The following is a 17,728-nucleotide window of genomic DNA, read 5'->3' as shown; positions in this document are numbered from 1 at the left end:
CCAGGAAAGCAGAGAACAGTACTTCCAAGGTGAAATAGGCCCTCAGGCACTAAAGGTGTTTGGTGCCAGGCATTCTTATGTGTCAATAAGCCTTACTCGGAGCTTCACCTATGTGCCATTTGGCTCCTAAAACCTTCCAGCTCCCAAACCTTCAGGATTCCCAGAAAGACACAGTACCTGGGGATAGTAAGCACTGTAGAAATGTCAGCTAATACTGCTGTAACATCCAGATCCCTTCACCTGGAACTGAAGTCCTTTGTTATGGTACCTCCCCCACCTGTCCAGACATACTTCCATGGTTTCCCAACATGGATCCTCTGCCAGTCCGCCCATTAGTTTTGGAACCTGTCACCAGCAGGATACCTCCATGCTTTTGTTCCTGTGGCTCCGGTGCCTGGAACGTCCCCTTCCTGGTTCACTTTCACTTCTCCTCCGTGACTTGCTGGGAGCACACCAGCCTGGAGCTTGGCCAGTGCTTCTCCTCCTCTGGGCCCTCAGAGCACCCTCTGTGACCCTATCTTAGCACCATAGAAGTCACCCTTGGATAGGTGGTTTCTGGCACAGAGCATGAATCACTGAGTGCACGCACTGCCTGGCCCTTGCGAGGAGCTCAGTCCGTTTTGAGCTGACCTACTGGGTGGGTAATCCAGTTCCTCCAGCTACGTGACTGTGTGCAAAGTGCTTAAACCTCCTCAAGCCTCACATTCCCATTCTGTAAAATGGAGATCATGATACCTTTATAGGCTAGAGGTGAGGGTTAAAGAAGGAGTTGTAAGTTATTTACCCAAGAGAAATAACGTGTTCACGCAAAAATGTGTACACAAATGTTTATAGTTGCTTTATTTTTATTCATAATCACCCCAAACTGGAAACAACCCAGATGTCCTTCAACTGGTGAATAAACTGTGGTGCTTCCATACAATGGGATGCTATTCAGCAATAAAAAGGAACAAAACATTGATGTTTGCAGCAATGTGGCTGAATCTTAAATGCATTGGCTAAAGTCAAGCCAGACTCAAAAGGATACATTGTATGATTCTGTTTATATGATGTTCTGGAAAAGGCAAAGCTATGGGGACTGAGAACAGATTGGTGGTTGCTGGTGGTTAGGGGTGGGAGGAGGGTGTGACCACAAAGGTAGTAGGTGACTGTGAGGGAATATTTGGGGTGACGGAATGGTTGTGAATCACAGCACAATCTAATGCATAGAGTTACCCAATTGTATGCATTTGCAAGAGCTCATAGAGCTGCACACACCCCCGCCCCCCCCACACAGAATTTTACTGGATGTAAAAATATATAAGAAAAAGCAAAAAGATAGAAAAGTATCATAGCTCTCCGCACAGTGAGTCTGTTTCTTGGTAAGAAGCAGACTATTTGCTATGATTGACTTGAGGTGCCCTCCTTGAATCAGTGCGCTCCCAGAAGGGGCACTGTCTTCCCTCCAGCCTAGAGCACAGGTCACCCTGCTCACGCCTGATAATGGTAGGTGCTAAAAGGCATCAGTTGGTGAGGAGTAAACGCAGAGGCACCTTCCATGCTGTGCTGTGCAGAGGCCGGAGAAAGTCCTTCCACTATTCCGAGGATAGTGGAATGCGCAAAGGCTATGGACGGAGAGATGGCAGTCTTGCTGTCCAGGAGAGTCTTGGGGTGAGGGAAGGTGACCCCATGAGGAACCCTTGACTGGAGCCAGAGTTCCTGATTTCTGTGAGCCCACCTGGTTCTGGGTAAAATTGGGAAGCAGGCAGTAGTCACAAAAGAAAAGGTGATGAGCCAGCCTCAGTGTCTCATTGGCCTTCCCATCATTCCTCAGTGGCCCCATCGTTGTCCTAGAATTTTCTCTGCACCACCTCTCCCCTAAGAAGCCCCTGAGATGCAGGGAGAGAGGAAGATGCAGGAGGAGGGAGAGGGAGAGAGGGCTGCTGTCCAGCTGCATCAGAGGGCTCCCTTAGGTGTCCTTCTCCTGTTTTGAAATCTGGCCCCAAGATGCCCAAGGCCCTCTGATCTCTTCAAACGACGGAACAAATGGATGCTGGAGTATTATCAGGTCCCCAGCAAAACCAGTATGGCTTCAGCAGCATCCCGCATTCTGCACCATTCCCAGTTCCCTTCCTCACGCCTCCTCTGTTCCTTCCCTCCAAACATTTTGTCTCCCCTCTCTTATTCCCTTGGGCTACACTCCTTTCTGGGTCCCAGCTCACAGCTCAGTAACCAAGGATCTGCGCTCATCTTAGCAGGTGCCATCTTAGGACTTTGTGTGGGGGGCAGGGTAGGGAGGTGGTGTTTATTCAGGATCGCTTTTTTCTAATCATAAGACAAATGTGTCTTCTTTTAGAAAACAGGGAAATAAAAGTATCCAAGAGAAGCCAAGACTCTCCCGTAATTCCATCATTAAGATAAAACCACCATTAACATGGGTCTGTTTTTTCCAGCCTTTTTCTATGTGTGTCCCCTACTCCGAGGAGGGGCCACAGTGTGTATACCATTCTGAGTCTTGTGTTTTTCCAGGTAGCATTATGTTATAAATGTTTTCTCGTGTCATTAAACATCCTGTAAAATGTTCCTTCTCTTTAGAATATATTCTGTTGTATGAATGTGCCATAGTTTAGTATGTTTAGCCCCTATTGTGGGATATTTAGCTTGTTTCCAACTTCTCACTGTTGAAAATGATTCCACCATGAGTACCTCTGTTCATACATTTTTGTGTGGATCTTTGCTTATTGCCTTAGGATGGATTCCTAGGAGTGAAATTACAGACACCTCGTTTGTGACCATTTTTGAGACCTTTGACCAAATTGCCAAATACATGATACATTAACCAAATTGCCCGCCAGAAAAATTGGAGCAATTTGTATTCCCACCAGCATTCTTAGTGCTTATCTCTCCCTATCCCAGCAAGCTCTGGGTCCCACCCACCTTTGCAAAAGTGATAGATGAAATCTGGCCTCTTACTTTTCTTTGCGTTGCTTTGGTTACTAGTGATATTGAACTTGGCGATGGTGCTTATTTATTGGCCATTTGTATTTCTTTGCAGAGTTGCCTGTTCATGTCCTTTGCCCATTTTTCAATTGTGATCATCGTCTTTTAAACTGTTGGTTTATAAGCCATCTTTGGCACATTTATCACAAGTGCGTTCCTCCCTGACACCTCCTCCGCCCCAGTTTAGCAAATTACTTTTTAATTCTGTTTTTGGTGCTTTGGTTGGTCACACAGAAGTTTAAATTTTCTATGTAGTCAGGCTGTATAGCTATTATTAAGACTGATTTATTCGTTTTTATGGTTAAAAAAAATCCTGGTTACTCTAAATACTTGTTTTTTTCCCTTATTTTCTTACAACATTTTCTCTTATTTAGCGTTTTCGTCCACTGGAAGTTATTTGGATATTAGGTCAGTAAGGACCCTTTTCTCCTCTTTCTTTCTCTCTTTCTTCTCATGCTTTTTAATAAACAGTGTCACAGCTCTGCTTACATATCGCATAATCTTTCCTTTCTTTTGAGTTGTGATGCTGTCTCTCTCGTGTACCAAATTCTCACTAAGTTGCTTCTCTTTCCAAGCTCCAGTCCGTTCCACCAATCTAGTGATTATTGTCACGACTGCACTATTCTCATTATTCACATACATTTTACTGTCTTCTAGGGCAAGCCCTAGCCCATCACTCCTCTCATTCTTGAGACATTTTCACCCAGAGGACTGATAGATTGGGGGTGAGGAGGCTAGACTTCAGGCATCAGGGGAGACTGGTGGGGTCTGGAGCTCCTGAAGCTACAAGGTAGGACCCCTCGGCCCCCAGAACGGCTTTGGAGCCCTGGGTGAGGCTCTTGGTCTAAAACTGCACTGCGGGGGGGTGGGGGGCGGTGGCTGTGCCGCCCTCCTAAGGACAGAATGGATAAACCCAAAAGTCAGAGGTCTTCTGCCCCTTGGCTTTGGTTTTCTGCCAGCCATTGAGGCTGCTTTGGATGAGGCACAAACACCTTCCAGAGCTGAGCCCCTGGGCCACGATGGGCCTCCCCACCTACCTGCCCGCCACTCTGGGGTGGTGTCTGAGCCACTGCAGTGCCCGGGCCGGGGCGAGCTCTCTCGGGGCCCCGTGGGGACCACACCTCCTGTTCTCCCAGCCAAGGAGCACTGGCCCCAATTCAGGAAGCCATTGAGGTGCCCGACCCCATCCTGGCCCGGGGGCCCAGGACCTTATGGGTTGATCTGGCTGGGATTCCATGGGTGTTTTTAAAGGAGAGCTACTCACAGCAGTTCTACCACACACCCATTTGGGGAATTTTAAAAACAAAATCCCAATTAAGCACCTTCATGCTTTTAATAAGCCCATTCTCTCCCTGCTGTAAAGCAGGCTCTTTCCTTGTGCCCCAGGTGTAGTACCAACAGCCTCCCTCTCGGATGTGACAGCAGGGAGTGATGCAGTCATCTTCCACCAGAAACACTGGTTGAGCTGTAGCACCCTGAGGTACAGACCTTGGATGGCCTGGGGAGGACAAGGAGGTGATAGCATATTCACTTTTGTGGGTTACCTGGAGCCCAAGACAGGTGCCAGAGCTCCCCCCTCTCCTCTCAGGTGGACCCTTCCCACCTCACAGGTAGAGCTCACAGGTGTCCATTCCCACATTTAAACAATGCTGTCCAGCTGCTCACAGCTTCAGCCACCCTTGAGTGAGCCCTCCCACCCCCAGGCTCTTTGCACAGACTGTGCTCCATGCCTGGACACCCTCCTCCCATCCCTACCCTCTCCTAGCACCCTGCAGCTTAGTCCTGCCTCTCTCGCCTCTAAATCTTAGCTCAGGTGTCACCTCACTGCTAACTCAGGCCCGATGCCACCGCCACCCCATCCCATGTGCTCAGAGCAGTCTCTTCTGCACAGCACTGACCTCACTGTGGGTGTAGGTTCATTACATAATAACCTGTTAATGCCTGGTGAACACCCTGCAGTCAGGGAGTTCTCACAGTATCCCTAGTATTTATCACTGGGTCTGGCATTTAGCAAGTGGAACTGGAAGCGGGGGAAGTTGAGGTTGGGGGCAAAGGGAAAGATCTGACTCATCCTCACCGCTGTCTGACCCCAAACCAAGAGTAAATACCCCACGAGAAACTGATGACTCTAATGCCTCTTAATGCCTCATTTTCTCTGGGACTCTGTGCTCCCAGCTTCCCCAGGTAATATGATCTTTGAAATGGTCTTTATATAATTTGTAAAGTCAGTGTGTGAGGCCCCTAGGCTCGCTATGGGATGTTTGTGTTATTGTACCAATGGGAGAGGTACCCAATAGTATTCATCACGCAACTGTCTGCTCCTTTAACATCTACACCAGTAACCTGCCAGGGGTAGAGGGACAGTCATTTTCTCCGGCAGATAGTACAATTGGTAGGAGCATATACCCGAATACACCCGCTTAGTAACCAAAGTGGCCTTATTTCAAGCTGGCTGTGAAGGTTTCTTAATAGAAACTCCAGTCAGTTCTCCTATGCTAAATGTAAACATTGCAGTAGATTTTTCTCATCAAACAATACTTTTAATGCTACTGAAATATATCATACCCATGGTGTGGTATGATTTCAGGAGCACCATGAGTTTATTATTCGGATGGAAATGTGGTTTCAGGCGTGCTTTAAGCGTACTCCGCACCTCTCCTTCAGCGTTACCCGGCTCGACACAGTGTAACATCCCTTCCTAATGAGCTTATAGAGAGAGATTGGCTTCAAGTCATGTACCCATGTCATAAAGGTCCTTGTTGCCGTATTTTAGAAGACTACGTCCAACATAAATTCCACTCCCAAATCTCTTTCTCGTAATGGACCTCCATCGACATAATGAGTTCCTTGGAAGGAAGGCATTGTGTAAATTAAAAATACTAATGAGTCATAATGATAATGAGTTATTTTCCTTATTACTGGGAGCAGAACTCAGCTTGGGCACATTATCCTGTGGCTGAAGGTGTCTTCCCTACACCCAGACCTGCCCTCCCCCAGGAGCCCAGACTAAAATAGGTTCTTTTTTTTTTTTTTTCTCCTCATCAAAGCTCTGAATCCCCCAGATGTCCCTGATCTTGGCTAGTCAGTCTCGGGGGAATGGAAGTTACTAAACTGGTTCGTACTGAGATAGGAATGACCCGGAGGCACCTGTAGCTGTTTCCAGCAGCGCTCCGCTTGCACCTTCCCAAGGATATTCCTATTAGCTGGTGAGCACAGGTGAGCTGGTGGATTATCTAGCTAAGGCCAAGCCCAGTGTCTTAGGGATTGTCTGGTTACAAGGAACAGGAACCCACTCAAGCCGACTAAACAAAACTGATTTACTGCGGGGGAGGCAAGGGCAGCCTTCACAGAACTTAGCGGCAGAGGCACAGCTGGGCTTTGGGAGCGTCAGGGACAGGACAGAAGAGCGTGAGGAAGCGGGGTGAACTTCTCCTGTTTCTCTGGGACCCTTGTCCACAGACTCTATCCCAGCCCTCCTGTCTCTGCAGGATGCTTTTCCGTGCACATGGGCCAAATATGGCGGCCGCTGAGTCAAGGGTCCCGTGCCCGTGCTCTTGCGGGGAGGGTTCGACTGGTACGGCTTGGCTCAGGTGTCGCCCCTCACTCAGTCTCCTCTGCCCATGGGGTCGAGGTTGCGTGGCTCACACACAGTGCCTGGCCCCGGGTCATGACTCGGTTACGTGTTGTTACAGGATGCAGGGCCCAGCCCTAAGGGGAGGGGATGGGGCACATCTCCAGAAGACGTCTACCACACCAGGTCGAGGAGTTTTCTGCTGAATTTGGTTGGGCGCCTGGAGTGTTGAAGGGCTTTGGGGCAGGAGAGTGGCATTGGCGCCCGTGTTAACAGCGGGCCCGTGGTAGGATCTGTGAGCTGGGCAAGGAGCTCCTGGTGCCATGTTCATCCTAAAGGAGCAGTGACTTGCAGACAACGGGATTCATTCCTGCTCCCTTGGCACCGGAGTCGGTTGGGTCTCTGTGGTTGAAGGACTCAAGAAAAGGGAGATTTGCCATGTTTTCCATTCTGCGTGGACTTGCTGGGAACTTGGAAAAGTCACAGAACCTCTCTGGGATCCTCTTAATTCCAATTCTTTTAATTAAAATAATATATATATATATATATATATAAATATACACATACATACTACTCATATATTTTTCTGTTATTAATTTAGCAGATTCTTTTAAAAGATCTTATTGGCTTTATTCAGAGATTCCTAAATTGGGGAACGTCAATCTAGCAATAGATAGGAGCCTCAAAGAACTGTACAAGGCAAGAAATTTTATAGGCAGAACGGAGCAGGAACAGGGAGGTTGTACTGGGCATGTAGCAGATTCTTCCTGTGTTTCTCTTTGCTGGCCTGGAAAGATGCTGAGGGTACACAGGAACGGCCTCAGAGAGCTGGCTAGGAGGCTGGAGGATGATAAATCACTTGTGGCTGGAAAGAGAGAGGCTTCATCTCCTTCTCAGGGAGGAGAAATGCTTGCTGTGTGTGAAGAGTGATATATGTGCTTTGAAATGATAAAGCTGGGGACCTAGGAGGCAAAAGGCATATAGAAGCACACGATGGCTCAGATCTGCTGGGGGCGGGGGGACCCAGAGAGCAGGATGGGAGAGGCCCGTTTTGTGGATTTGGAATGCGGGAGATTTTTTTTTTTTAATGATAGAAAGGGCCCTGAAGGTCTGCTGCTAAAAACTGCAGTTTCTCCAGGAGTTTTAAAAAAATCACCTACCACCTGGCTGTGCCCCACAGGTGAGCGTATTTGGTAGGGATGAATGGCCCAGCTAGTCTTCCTGCCGGTGACTCTGTCAGCGTCTAAATTGATACCGGTAGGGTATATTCTCGCAGAGGATGAAGCAGAAAACAAAACACATCACTGGTCTCCTGGGTCGGGGGAGAGGCGCAGAGGGGCTACCCCAGCTCTCATCCGTCTAGGAGGAGCGCCTGGCCAGTGGGGTGAGCGAGTGCGGGCGAGTCCCTCAGGGCCTCTGGGAGGGAAGCAGCGGAGCCTCTGGAGGAGGGGTGCAGGCCTGTGGTGTGGAACCTGCTCCCAGCTTTCATTTCCTTCACGCCAAGGAGTCGTTTATGACAATCCGTCACGGCAGGCTGATGGGGCTGATAGCTTTTGGCAGAAGTCCTTTCTACTTCTCGCAAATTAAATCACAGAGAAAGTCACCAGCAGTGAATGCAAAGAAAGTGTTCAAGGCCACTGCACGGCGGCCAACAGCTGTCAGAGACCCAGCGTTTGCCAGACTTTAAAAATCCTGCACACTAACGAGGCACCTTCAGCGACAGGTTGGGGTGCAGACACCAAGAATGCCGTGTGGCGTGAAGGGCACAACTCAGCATTGCTGATAATAATAATAGGAACTAATAATAATGAAATAAAATGGCAACAACCAATGTGCACAGAGAGCTTTCCAGTCTACGTGCACATTTTCGTTTCACCACAAAACCCTGTGATCCTAGGAGGTGGGCTGTCCAGCTATGGCCTCCCTTTCACAAGTAAAGAAACCAAGGCTGAAATGCTTTGTCGACCTGCCCGTGGTCACACCGCTGGTAGGTGCCAGCCAGGACTCAAATCCAGGCTCCTGGCTCCCCCCAGCGCCCTTTCCGTGACACCAGGCTGCTCCGGTGAGCCTGGGTACAGGGCCGGGCTCAAGGTGGTGGGCACAGCTGGGCAGGCAGAAACTCTGACGAGTGGCCCAAAAAGAGCCCAGGGCTTTCATTTCAATTCCCCGACCCCCAACCTGTTAACACAAGGTAATATATGTTCATTGTTTGGGAAAAAAAAACAAACAGATAAGCATAAGAACACAGAAATAATAATTGCCCACTCAGAGATAAGCATTTTGAACATTTTAGTGCACCACAGTATCATCCTTGCAGATACTTTTTCTTCATTTTGACACATCTTTCCTCACAAAAACAGAATTCTGTTCCTCCTGCCGTTTTGTAAATGTCTCATTCCATGTACTGTGAATATCTCCATGTCAGATACACTTCAACAATATTTTTCTCATTTTGTTACAAATGTTAGACATACAGTTTTTATGATTGCAGAAATAACCATAAGGTTATATGCTCATTGTAGAAATATTCAAATTCAAACCGTACAGAAATGCCCAGCAAAGGAAGCAAACGCTTTACTTAATCCCACCCTTGGGGCCTAAGCAGTGTTGCTACATTTCACATTTCCTGTTCTTGTTTTTCCGTGCACACTCTAGACATAATGAACATATGTGTCTATATACATTTTTTTTCTCTGCCAAGTGGGATCACAGACTGTTGTGCAGTTTGCTTTTTTCCTTCCTCTGGTGAGGACATTTTGTTGTCTCAGTCCCTGAGGTTCTAAGGCATCTTTGTTCCAATCCTGGGGAAAGGAAACCATGAGGCTGGAGAAGGGACAGGATAGTGGGTAGTAGCAACTCAGGGCTGGTTCCAGCGATGCAACTAGAAACCCTCTGAGAGGAGGGGACCGCAGCTCAGGCAGCCCCTTGCCGCTCACCCGGAGGAAGCGGGTAAACGGTGCTACCTCACCACCACCCCGCGGCCACCTGAGAGGAGGGGTCCCGCGGCACCAGATGGCCCCATGCCCCCTCATGAATGCTCTGTGCCTCCCCAGGTGTGTATGTTCTCACGACCGCCCTGATCCCCGTCTTGGAGAAAGAACACGACCCCAGAGTGGTGAGTTGACTTTGGGGATGTTTTGTAAGTAAATGACTTTGCTCCTGATGGGAAATCAGTGGTCCTACGTTTGTTGCCCCAACTGTCCCGAGGGGGCCATGCTGTCCACGTCCATAGGGGGAGCCAAATTCTGTCCCCTGGGTCCATGGGCCTTCTGTTTGATAATCTGAGATCCAGCAGCGGTGTGCCAGCCCAGACGGCGTCCAGGTGGGTCTAGGGAGGGGCCAGTGAAGCGGGGAGGGATCCAGGTCAAGGTGAGGGTCAGCCTGCGGCTTTGTCCTCAGGACACACGTACTTGAGGGGCTTGTAGGCGGGGCCTGGGATTCCAGAATGCTCGCTCTGGCAGTAGAGACTTCCTGGGAGCCGGCTGTCGATCCTCCCCCCGCTGCCCCGCTCTCAGGGGCCCTCCACCCTCCCTGCTCCTGCCTCTTGCCGCGGCTGGGTGGCTGCTGCCCATACACAACCAACGAGTCCCCTGCCAAAAGGGAGGCAGAGCTGTGCAAAGCCCCAGCCCTCACTGTAGGCTCTTCCCCAGTGTCATCTGGGAGTTGGCAAAGCCTTCAGAAAGGGGAGCTTCTGAAGAGCAGGGGCAGCCGGGGAAGGCAGTCAGCAGTGGGTGGGTGGGTGCACTTCCTGGAGAACCTGCCTCTCAAAGGGGAGGGGACAGGCTAACGGGTTACAGTGACGGAAATCAGAGAAGTTGGGAGGAAGGCTGCATTCTCTGTGCTGTGAGGGCCAGAATAATGATCTCCCCTGATCCGAGAGGTCCAGGTCCTAGGTCCTGGCACCTGTGAATGTCACCTTGACGTGGCCAAAGGGGACTCTGCAGGTGTGATTAAGTTAAGGGTATTGAGATGGGGAGGGTATCGTGGATTACCCAGGTGGGCCAGTGTAGTCACAGGGGTCCTAAGAAGAGGGCCAGAGTCAGGGGAGACTTGACAGTGGAAGCAGAGGCGGTCGGCATGGTGCAGCCCCAAAGCAAGGCATGCGAGTGGCCTCTAGAAGCTGGAGAAGGGAAGGAACGGATCCCCCCTGAAACTGCCAGAAGCAATGCAGCTCTGCTGACACCTCGATTTTAGCCCCATAAGACACATTTCAGACTTCCGACTTCCAGAGCTTCCAGTGGGGGATTCATCTGCGACTTCATAAGCCACTAGGTTTGTGGTCATTTGTTGCAGTAGCAACAAGAAACCAATACGCTGCTTGACAGAGAAGAGGGATGGGAGGGTATTATGAACTTTTCTGTACATATCTCCATTATATTTATTGCAGGTAACAGTCTCCTCCGGAGGAATGTTGGTTCAGAAACTGAATACCGATGACCTACAGTCAGAAAGGACAGCATTCGATGGTACCATGGTCTATGCACAAAACAAAGTGAGTGAGGGGAGTTTCTCAAGGCTGCCACCTGGGTGCTTTCCCAAGGAAGGCTAATTCTGGGATTCACGTTAATTTGGACCTTAGTAATTCCCAGCAGCACCTGAATGTTCCCCAGTGGAGAGAGAACCCTCTTCTCCATCAGGAGCCTGGCCCAGCCCAGGTCTGTCTGGACCAGGGTGGGGCTGGGGGGCTTCAGCTAGCCCCTAGGAAGAGCCACAAAGGCCGCCACCTCTCTCCCCTGGTTTCTTAGACCCACAAAGAGCATGGTGAGAGCCGGTGGCCGCCACAGCAGGAGCCCAGCAGGGGTTCCTTGCCCGGCACGGCTCAGAGGGAATATGGACCCAGGAAGTCACTCCTGTCTCCCTGGGCAGCCCCTGCTCACTGGCTGGACAGATGCCCCTGGAACAACGCTGGGTTTCTGGGCTCCCTTTGAAGGGCATGTGCATCCAATTCTGAAAGGAAAGGGCAGGGGTCCAGATCTCATGCCGGATCTTAACAGAAAGTGTAGTCACGCCGTCGTTCATCAGCTCATCACAGCTGTTTTTAGAAGCCGGCTATATACCTTCCACATTTATAGTTCTGGCCCCTCAGTTCATTACTTGGGTGGGCTCCCTCGTCGTTTGTGAAGCTGCCAGTGCCCACCAGCTGTCCCTCCTGTTGGTGTGGTCTGCCTCTGTCCGAAACCGCCCCCCCCCCCGCCCCCCCTGCGCCCTGGCTCTGCCCCGCTTTCCCTCAGCGAGCCCCAGGCCAGCTCCTGGTGGATTACTTCTCATGACTCAATCCTGACAATTGAAGGAACCATACTTCTTGAGTTTTTCCAGGGAACATGGGAACAAACCACTCACTCCGTAAATGAGGCCCAGATGGAGCTCTTTGCAAAACGTAATCCAAGTGCCCTGGGATTGGGCAGTAGTCTCCCTGCAGCTGAGGCTTAAGTGGGGGGTACTTGATTTTTCAAGGAATTTGCAACAGCTGTGTTCTCTAAGCATCCCCAGTACGCGTCCTACACTCCGAGGCAGGAGTTCCTTCACATGTCCACGGACACCCGCTCAGTGCCGGCCTGTGCCGGTGGCCAGGGTACACAGCGAGCGGGCCCCAGCAACGAACACTGCAACACAAGCAACTGGGAAAGACGACTCTCTGGGTGTCATTTCCGGAGGGGGAGGGGAGGGGGAAGCCCCCGGGCAGCGTGCGGCGTTGGCGTTCCCTCATTTCCGGTGCTGGTCTGTCTGCGTCTCAAACGGAGGGGCCGGGACGCAGCGCTGGGTTGTAGCCAGAGCTTGTGGGGTAGAGAGCCGATTCTAGGGCAAGGTGAAATCTGACATGGGGGCGGGCGAGGCAGGGTTGGGGCCCCCTTGCCCCCCTCCCGTTTGTTCATCCTCGCCCCCCACCCACCCCGTGCAGAGGCAGCAGGTGGTCCTGACGGAGCAGTGGGCCCGAGCGCACCCGGCCATCCACTTCTCGTGCATGCATCCCGGCTGGGTCGACACCCCAGGTAGGTCTTTCATTTCCACGGCGCCTGCGTTTCATCTAAAGGTATCTTGGGCGGCCGCAGGACTGACTCTGCCCTGGACTGGCCTAAAACCAGTATCAGGAGGACTAGGAATGGCTTCGTTTCCACTGAGAGGGGCAGGCCGGTCCTCACAGCTGAGCTGCTGTTAATCTGCCCCGCGCCTGGCGGAGAGAGGGGGTGGCCCTGGGGTGGGGTGCGGCTGGGGGCCCCTCCCTCGGGACGGGCGGAGCCAGTGCACACTGAGTGTCGGAGAGGAACGAACCGAACCGAGGGGGGGCGAGAGGGACCGAGGGAAGTCAACGGGAGACGCTGGGAACGTGGGGATAGGCCAGGCCACCTCGCCGCCGCCCGGGTTCCTAGAAGTAGTGATGCGCACAGGTCAGTAACAATCACGAAGGAGACACGTGGAATTTTCTGGAAGCGCGTTGGAGCAGCAGGGAGGGAGAGCAGAGCTCTCCTCGGGATCTGGCCCTCCCAACTCCGTGGTCTCGGGTAAATCACGTGGGCTGTGTAGCTCTTTCCTCCTCCCCTGAAAACAGCAGCACAGGAGCACCCCCAGGACACCTGAGAGCCCAGAGCTGCTCACAGCCGTGTCTGGATACTGACGCGTGTGTCCTCACAGCCCCACTGCGGTGGGCACTAGCATCATGCCCATTTCCAGATGGGGAAACTGAGGCACGGGGGGGTCAGGATGGCCCAGCTGGGCCCGGCCACAGTGTCGTGGGAAGCAGGCTCTCTCGAACACGTGCTGTCGTCCTTTCTGAAAGCCGGTTGAGCAGAAGCCTTAACATTTGTATATACATCCTTGGAATTCATCCTAAGAAATAATGAGAGATGTGGAAAATGAGGTTCCTCATCACAGCACTCGTGCTAGGAGAGTGAGTTAATAAATTATGGAGCACCTGTACAAGAAATCTGTTCAGCCCTGAAAACTGCTGGGGAGAAATGTCTATGGGAAAGGAAAACTGCACTATACCATTAAGTGAAGGTATCAGTCCCCCTAACTGTACTGCCTTAGGGTCTTATTTTTGCTACACCCATATCCCCATGGAAGAAGGCGTATGTTGGTGCCACGTAGCATCCCATGGAGACCTGGCCAGGAGAGCTGGCGCAGACCCGCCCTCTGGGGCACGGATCTGAGGACGTCGGGCAGCCTCCTGTTTTACACGCAGAGGGGGTGTCCTCAGCCAGGCACACCAGGAGGGACTCAGGCCAGGGGTGTTGCGAGAGGGTGGCTGCTTCCTGTCGCTTCCGGATGGGAGACATGCCCAGCCCTGCCTGACCAGGTAGCTCCGTCAGGCCGTGGAGGGCAGCCAGCCTGTCATCCTCCCAAGGACATCACCCTGACAGTCCTCACGTCAACCTGTGTGCTTGCAAAATCTGTGCTCCAAGCCCACCCCCTGGATCCACCATCGGGGTCAAGGTGCAGTTTGCCCTCTATTGTCCACAGGTCACAGGGCAACGACTGGGCCTCTCGGGTGCAGATGGCCTGTCTGGGGACACAGAAGCCCGAGGGAGGGCTGGGCAGGGGCTGAGGCCGGGGACACTTGTCCTCCCCGAGTGCTGTGACAGAGGATTCAAATTCCTTCTCTTTGCTCATCAGTATTTCCTCATTTTTCCACAATTAGCAAGTACTGTTTCTGTGAAAAGAAAAAAAAATTACTTTTAATATAAGAACTGAGGGCCTTAGATTAGATGATCCTTTCTCTCTCTGAAATCCTCTGATCTCATTACGGCTTTCAGACGTTGTTTTCTCTGCCTCCTTTTCTTTCCTTGGCTTCACGAGAGAACAGTTTTGTTTCCCAGCGTGCTCACTGTTGGGACAGTGTGTTCCCCGAGGTCTGTGGGCGGGGGGGCTGGGCCTCCCGTGGTGAGGACGGGGGCCCTGGGGAGGTGACACCAGGAGGGGAACCTCTGTGTAGCCGGGTGTGGGGGGCAGGGGGAGGACGAGTTAGAGGAGCTTTGGCAGAGGAATGAAGAAGTCCCTCCCCTTCTTACTACACTCCTCCCTAAAAAGCAGGAAACACTAGTGCAGCCCGAGGAGCCATTAGCCAGGATCCTCGGAGAGGTCAGAATCCTTGGCGAGATGGTTCACCCAGGAAGCGGGAGTCTGATCCCCTCTCAGCTTCAGCGTGACCCTCCTTTCTTAGGATAGAAAGCGGGGAGGTGCTGGAGATTTTGCTCCCAGGGGACGGGCTGGTCTGGGCGCCCGGGGCCCAGGGGACACGGGACCCAACACACTCGGGGCTCTGGTGAGCAGCACTTCCCTCCCAGGCCACAGGGTGACACCTCAGGGGCTTTGTGACAAGGCTGTGTGAAATCTGGACAGCCTGGCGGAATGCTGTGTTGAAGTGGAAAGAGGGCAGTCTGTGGTCCCGTTCCATTTCATCGTTGTTATTTTGTCATTGGAAGAAGCCAGGCGCGGGCAGCGTCCTGGCTTGAGGATGCTGTCCTCACCTCCCTGTCCGTGCCCCCCCCACCCCGCCCCTGCAGGTGTGCGGTTGTCGATGCCCGGGTTCCACGCCAGGCTGGGGGCCAGGCTGCGCTCTGAGGCCCAGGGCGCGGACACCGTGCTGTGGCTGGCTCTCGCCCCAACTGCCGCCGTGCAGCCCAGCGGCCGCTTCTTCCAAGGTGACTTCCTCCCTGGGTGTGAAGGCGCCACCGACCCTCCTCTCCGTGCAGCTCGGGGCTGGGAGGGACTGTTCCCCTTCCCCGTGATTGTGCCCGGCCTTCCTTGGCAGGGCGTTTCCTTCGCCTGTCGGGGCGCTTTGTGAAGGGCCTCACCTCTGACTTCGCACCACCCGCTTTTTCCATCCACCTTTCTGAACTCAGTGGGTCCCTTGAGGATGAAATCCTCGGGTTGTCATCCTTGTCCTGAGTCTTGGGAGAGGCCGGGCCCTGTGGGCACCGCGGAGATGAAAGCTCCCTCTCCGAAGACCCGGGGATGGGAGCTGCAAGCAGCAGTGCAAAGGGAATGAGTCTCTTCTTTCTGCTTCCGGGGGCAGTTATCTGTTGCGGGTTTGCTCCCAACCTGGGCAGCATCCCGACGGGCAGTCTGAGAGGAGGCATGCTGAGGGCGGATGCTGGAGGCCAGGGCCTTCTGCCTCTTTCCCCACCACGGATGTGGCTGCCTGAGCCTGAGCCATGATGGAGCTCTGGTGACCCTGTGGAGGCTGGGGGCGTGGCCGTACCTTCTCCGGTTCTCAAAGCACTCCACACTCCCCAAGCCCAAACCCCACCCCCGCCGGCACCCATGCCTGAGGACCCTCCCCCCAGCCCGCTGGAGTCCCTCAAAAGCCAGCCCGACACCTGTCCTCCCCAACTCGGTCTCCCTTCTGTAGCACCTCATCGTCTGTGGGGACCCTTGAAGGCAGGGGTGGCATCTAACTCCGTCCGGTGTGGGCCCCTCCCCAGCAGATGTCCGTGACGTGACTGACGCGGGGCCCGAGTGGTGGGCAGAGGCTCGTCCACGCCGCCTCGCTGCTCACACCTTTGTTCTTCCCTCTCGCTTTTAGACCGGAAACCAGTGCCCACACATTTGCCTTTTGCTAGGACATCGTCCTCACCGGCTGAAGAGGAAAAACTAATTGAAATCCTGGAAGAGCTAGCTCAGAGATTTAAATAGGCCAGGCCAGACCCAACGCGGGGCTGGAACCGCCTCATAAAATATGGGAAGGTGTGGCCCAGGGGTAGACCAGTACACAGACCCCACGTCTATAGATTGGCCCATGTTCCACTGCTGTGGTCTGAGCTGGCTTCCTCTCCTTCTGCAGTCATAGAAATCAGCCCCGTTCTTTATACAAAGCCTAGTATTGAAGCCGTGACCCACCATCTCCTCACTGTGGGACCACAGGTGGGTTACTTACCCTCTGGGGGCCTCGTTTTCCCTGTCAGTGGAGATTTTAGTGCTACCGACCTCAAGGGGTGGTTTTAACGATTTAGTGAACTACTAGTAATGCACTTAGAAGAGCGCTTGGTGCGTCGTAAAGACCTGATATATGTTTGTTAGCTATTAACATCAGCATCTAACTGACAAGTGTGCTAAAACTCACGGAAAAAAAAAAAATCCCCCTAAAGGTTACCCCCTGTAGCAATGAGGAGCCACACAGAATGGGAGCTTTTATTTTAAAGTAAATAGGACTGGGGCTGGGAACTAGCGAATCTGCCTCTTCCGCAGTATCTTCTTTTCCTGTGTAAATTTCTCCTTTGGGATGTGGTTTTTTCCTAAGATTCCATGGACTGGCTTATTTACATTTGCTACGATTAGAAGTGGCATGGACATACATACACTACCAAAGTAAAGTAGCTAGCTAGCGGGAAGCAGCTGCACTGCGCTGGGAGATCAGCTCCGTGCTTGGTGACCACCTAGAGGGGTGGGATAGGGAGGGTGGGGGGGAGACGCAAGAGGGAGGGGATATGGGGATATATGTATACGCATAGCTGATTCACTTTAAAGCAATTATACGCCAATAAAGATGTTAAAAAAAAAGTGGCTTGAATTACGCACCTGGCATTCCGGTGCTACTGTTTGGTAAAACTTCTAAGCTATTTGCATTTTATGTCTTAGTGACGCTGGGGAAAGTTGTAACAAAAATCGGTGGACAGATTTAGGATAGCTCCATACACGTTCTGGATGGTCACGGCGAAATAAACCCACAGCGGAGGAGAACCCAGCTGGGCACCGCTCAACCAGTCCCACGGTGCGGGGCCTTCAGACGTGCCTGAGGTGCTCAGGTCCAGGCTGTCAGCCGAGGAGCCCCTAGGAAGGGGCTTTCTGGTGAGTCCGCCTGGAAGATCAGTGAGCAGCGGCCCCCCGGGCATGAATCTCTCCTTTCCTAAAGGAGGACACTGGGGGCTGCCGCGGTGCTGGGTGTGGGCGGTGCTGGGTGTGGGCGGGGCCGGGCGGGCAAGGGCAGGCTGGATGGAGGAGGGGCAACCCAGCCGCCCCTCCCACCGGCCCTTTGACAGCGTGCAAGTCATCGACTTCTTCCCACTTATCTGTAAAATGGGCCTCATGAATTTTTACGAAGGCTTTTCCTGGCTGTATTTTTCCTGAGTCCTCTCTCCTTCATTTGGAAAGTTTATCAGCCACAGGTAAAGCAGCCTTGTGTGAAAGATAAAGAAAATAAAAAGGTCTGCTCAGCCAGCCATGGTGAACGCCAACGCAGGG

At 52.4% G+C, this 17,728-nt stretch overlaps 2 protein-coding genes across 16 annotated transcripts in view; one reads left to right on the top strand and one right to left on the bottom strand.

Annotated features, from left to right (window-relative positions):
• The window catches only part of DHRS12 (dehydrogenase/reductase 12), a 177,499-nt gene that overhangs the window by 128,920 nt on the left and 30,851 nt on the right, over nt 1-17,728 (top strand). For 8 of the 14 annotated variants that reach the window (XM_049701345.1, XM_049701341.1, XM_049701342.1 and 5 more), the window contains 4 exons: nt 9,604-9,665; nt 10,938-11,042; nt 12,450-12,540; nt 15,052-16,707. In XM_049701345.1, coding sequence (XP_049557302.1) covers nt 9,604-9,665; nt 10,938-11,042; nt 12,450-12,540; nt 15,052-15,332 — 539 coding nt within the window. In that variant the 3' untranslated portion in view covers nt 15,333-16,707. Of the gene's footprint in view, nt 1-9,603; nt 9,666-10,937; nt 11,043-12,449; nt 12,541-15,051; nt 16,708-17,125; nt 17,722-17,728 lie in introns of those variants that run through there. The other 6 variants (XR_007473227.1, XR_007473226.1, XM_004274621.3 and 3 more) reach the window with 4 other exon arrangements.
• WDFY2 (WD repeat and FYVE domain containing 2) overlaps nt 12,536-17,728 on the bottom strand; it is a 182,776-nt gene continuing 177,583 nt past the window's right edge. For both annotated transcript variants that reach the window (XM_033436916.2, XM_033436917.2), the window contains exon 12: nt 12,536-13,375. In XM_033436916.2, the coding sequence (XP_033292807.1) occupies nt 13,343-13,375 (33 nt within the window). In that variant the 3' untranslated portion in view covers nt 12,536-13,342. The remainder of the gene's footprint in view (nt 13,376-17,728) is intronic.

This window comes from Orcinus orca, chromosome 18 (assembly GCF_937001465.1).
Source record: "Orcinus orca chromosome 18, mOrcOrc1.1, whole genome shotgun sequence".
NCBI classification, from domain to species: Eukaryota; Metazoa; Chordata; class Mammalia; order Artiodactyla; family Delphinidae; genus Orcinus; species Orcinus orca.
Note: the sequence above shows the minus strand (reverse complement) of the source record. Positions and strands in the feature narration are given on the sequence as shown.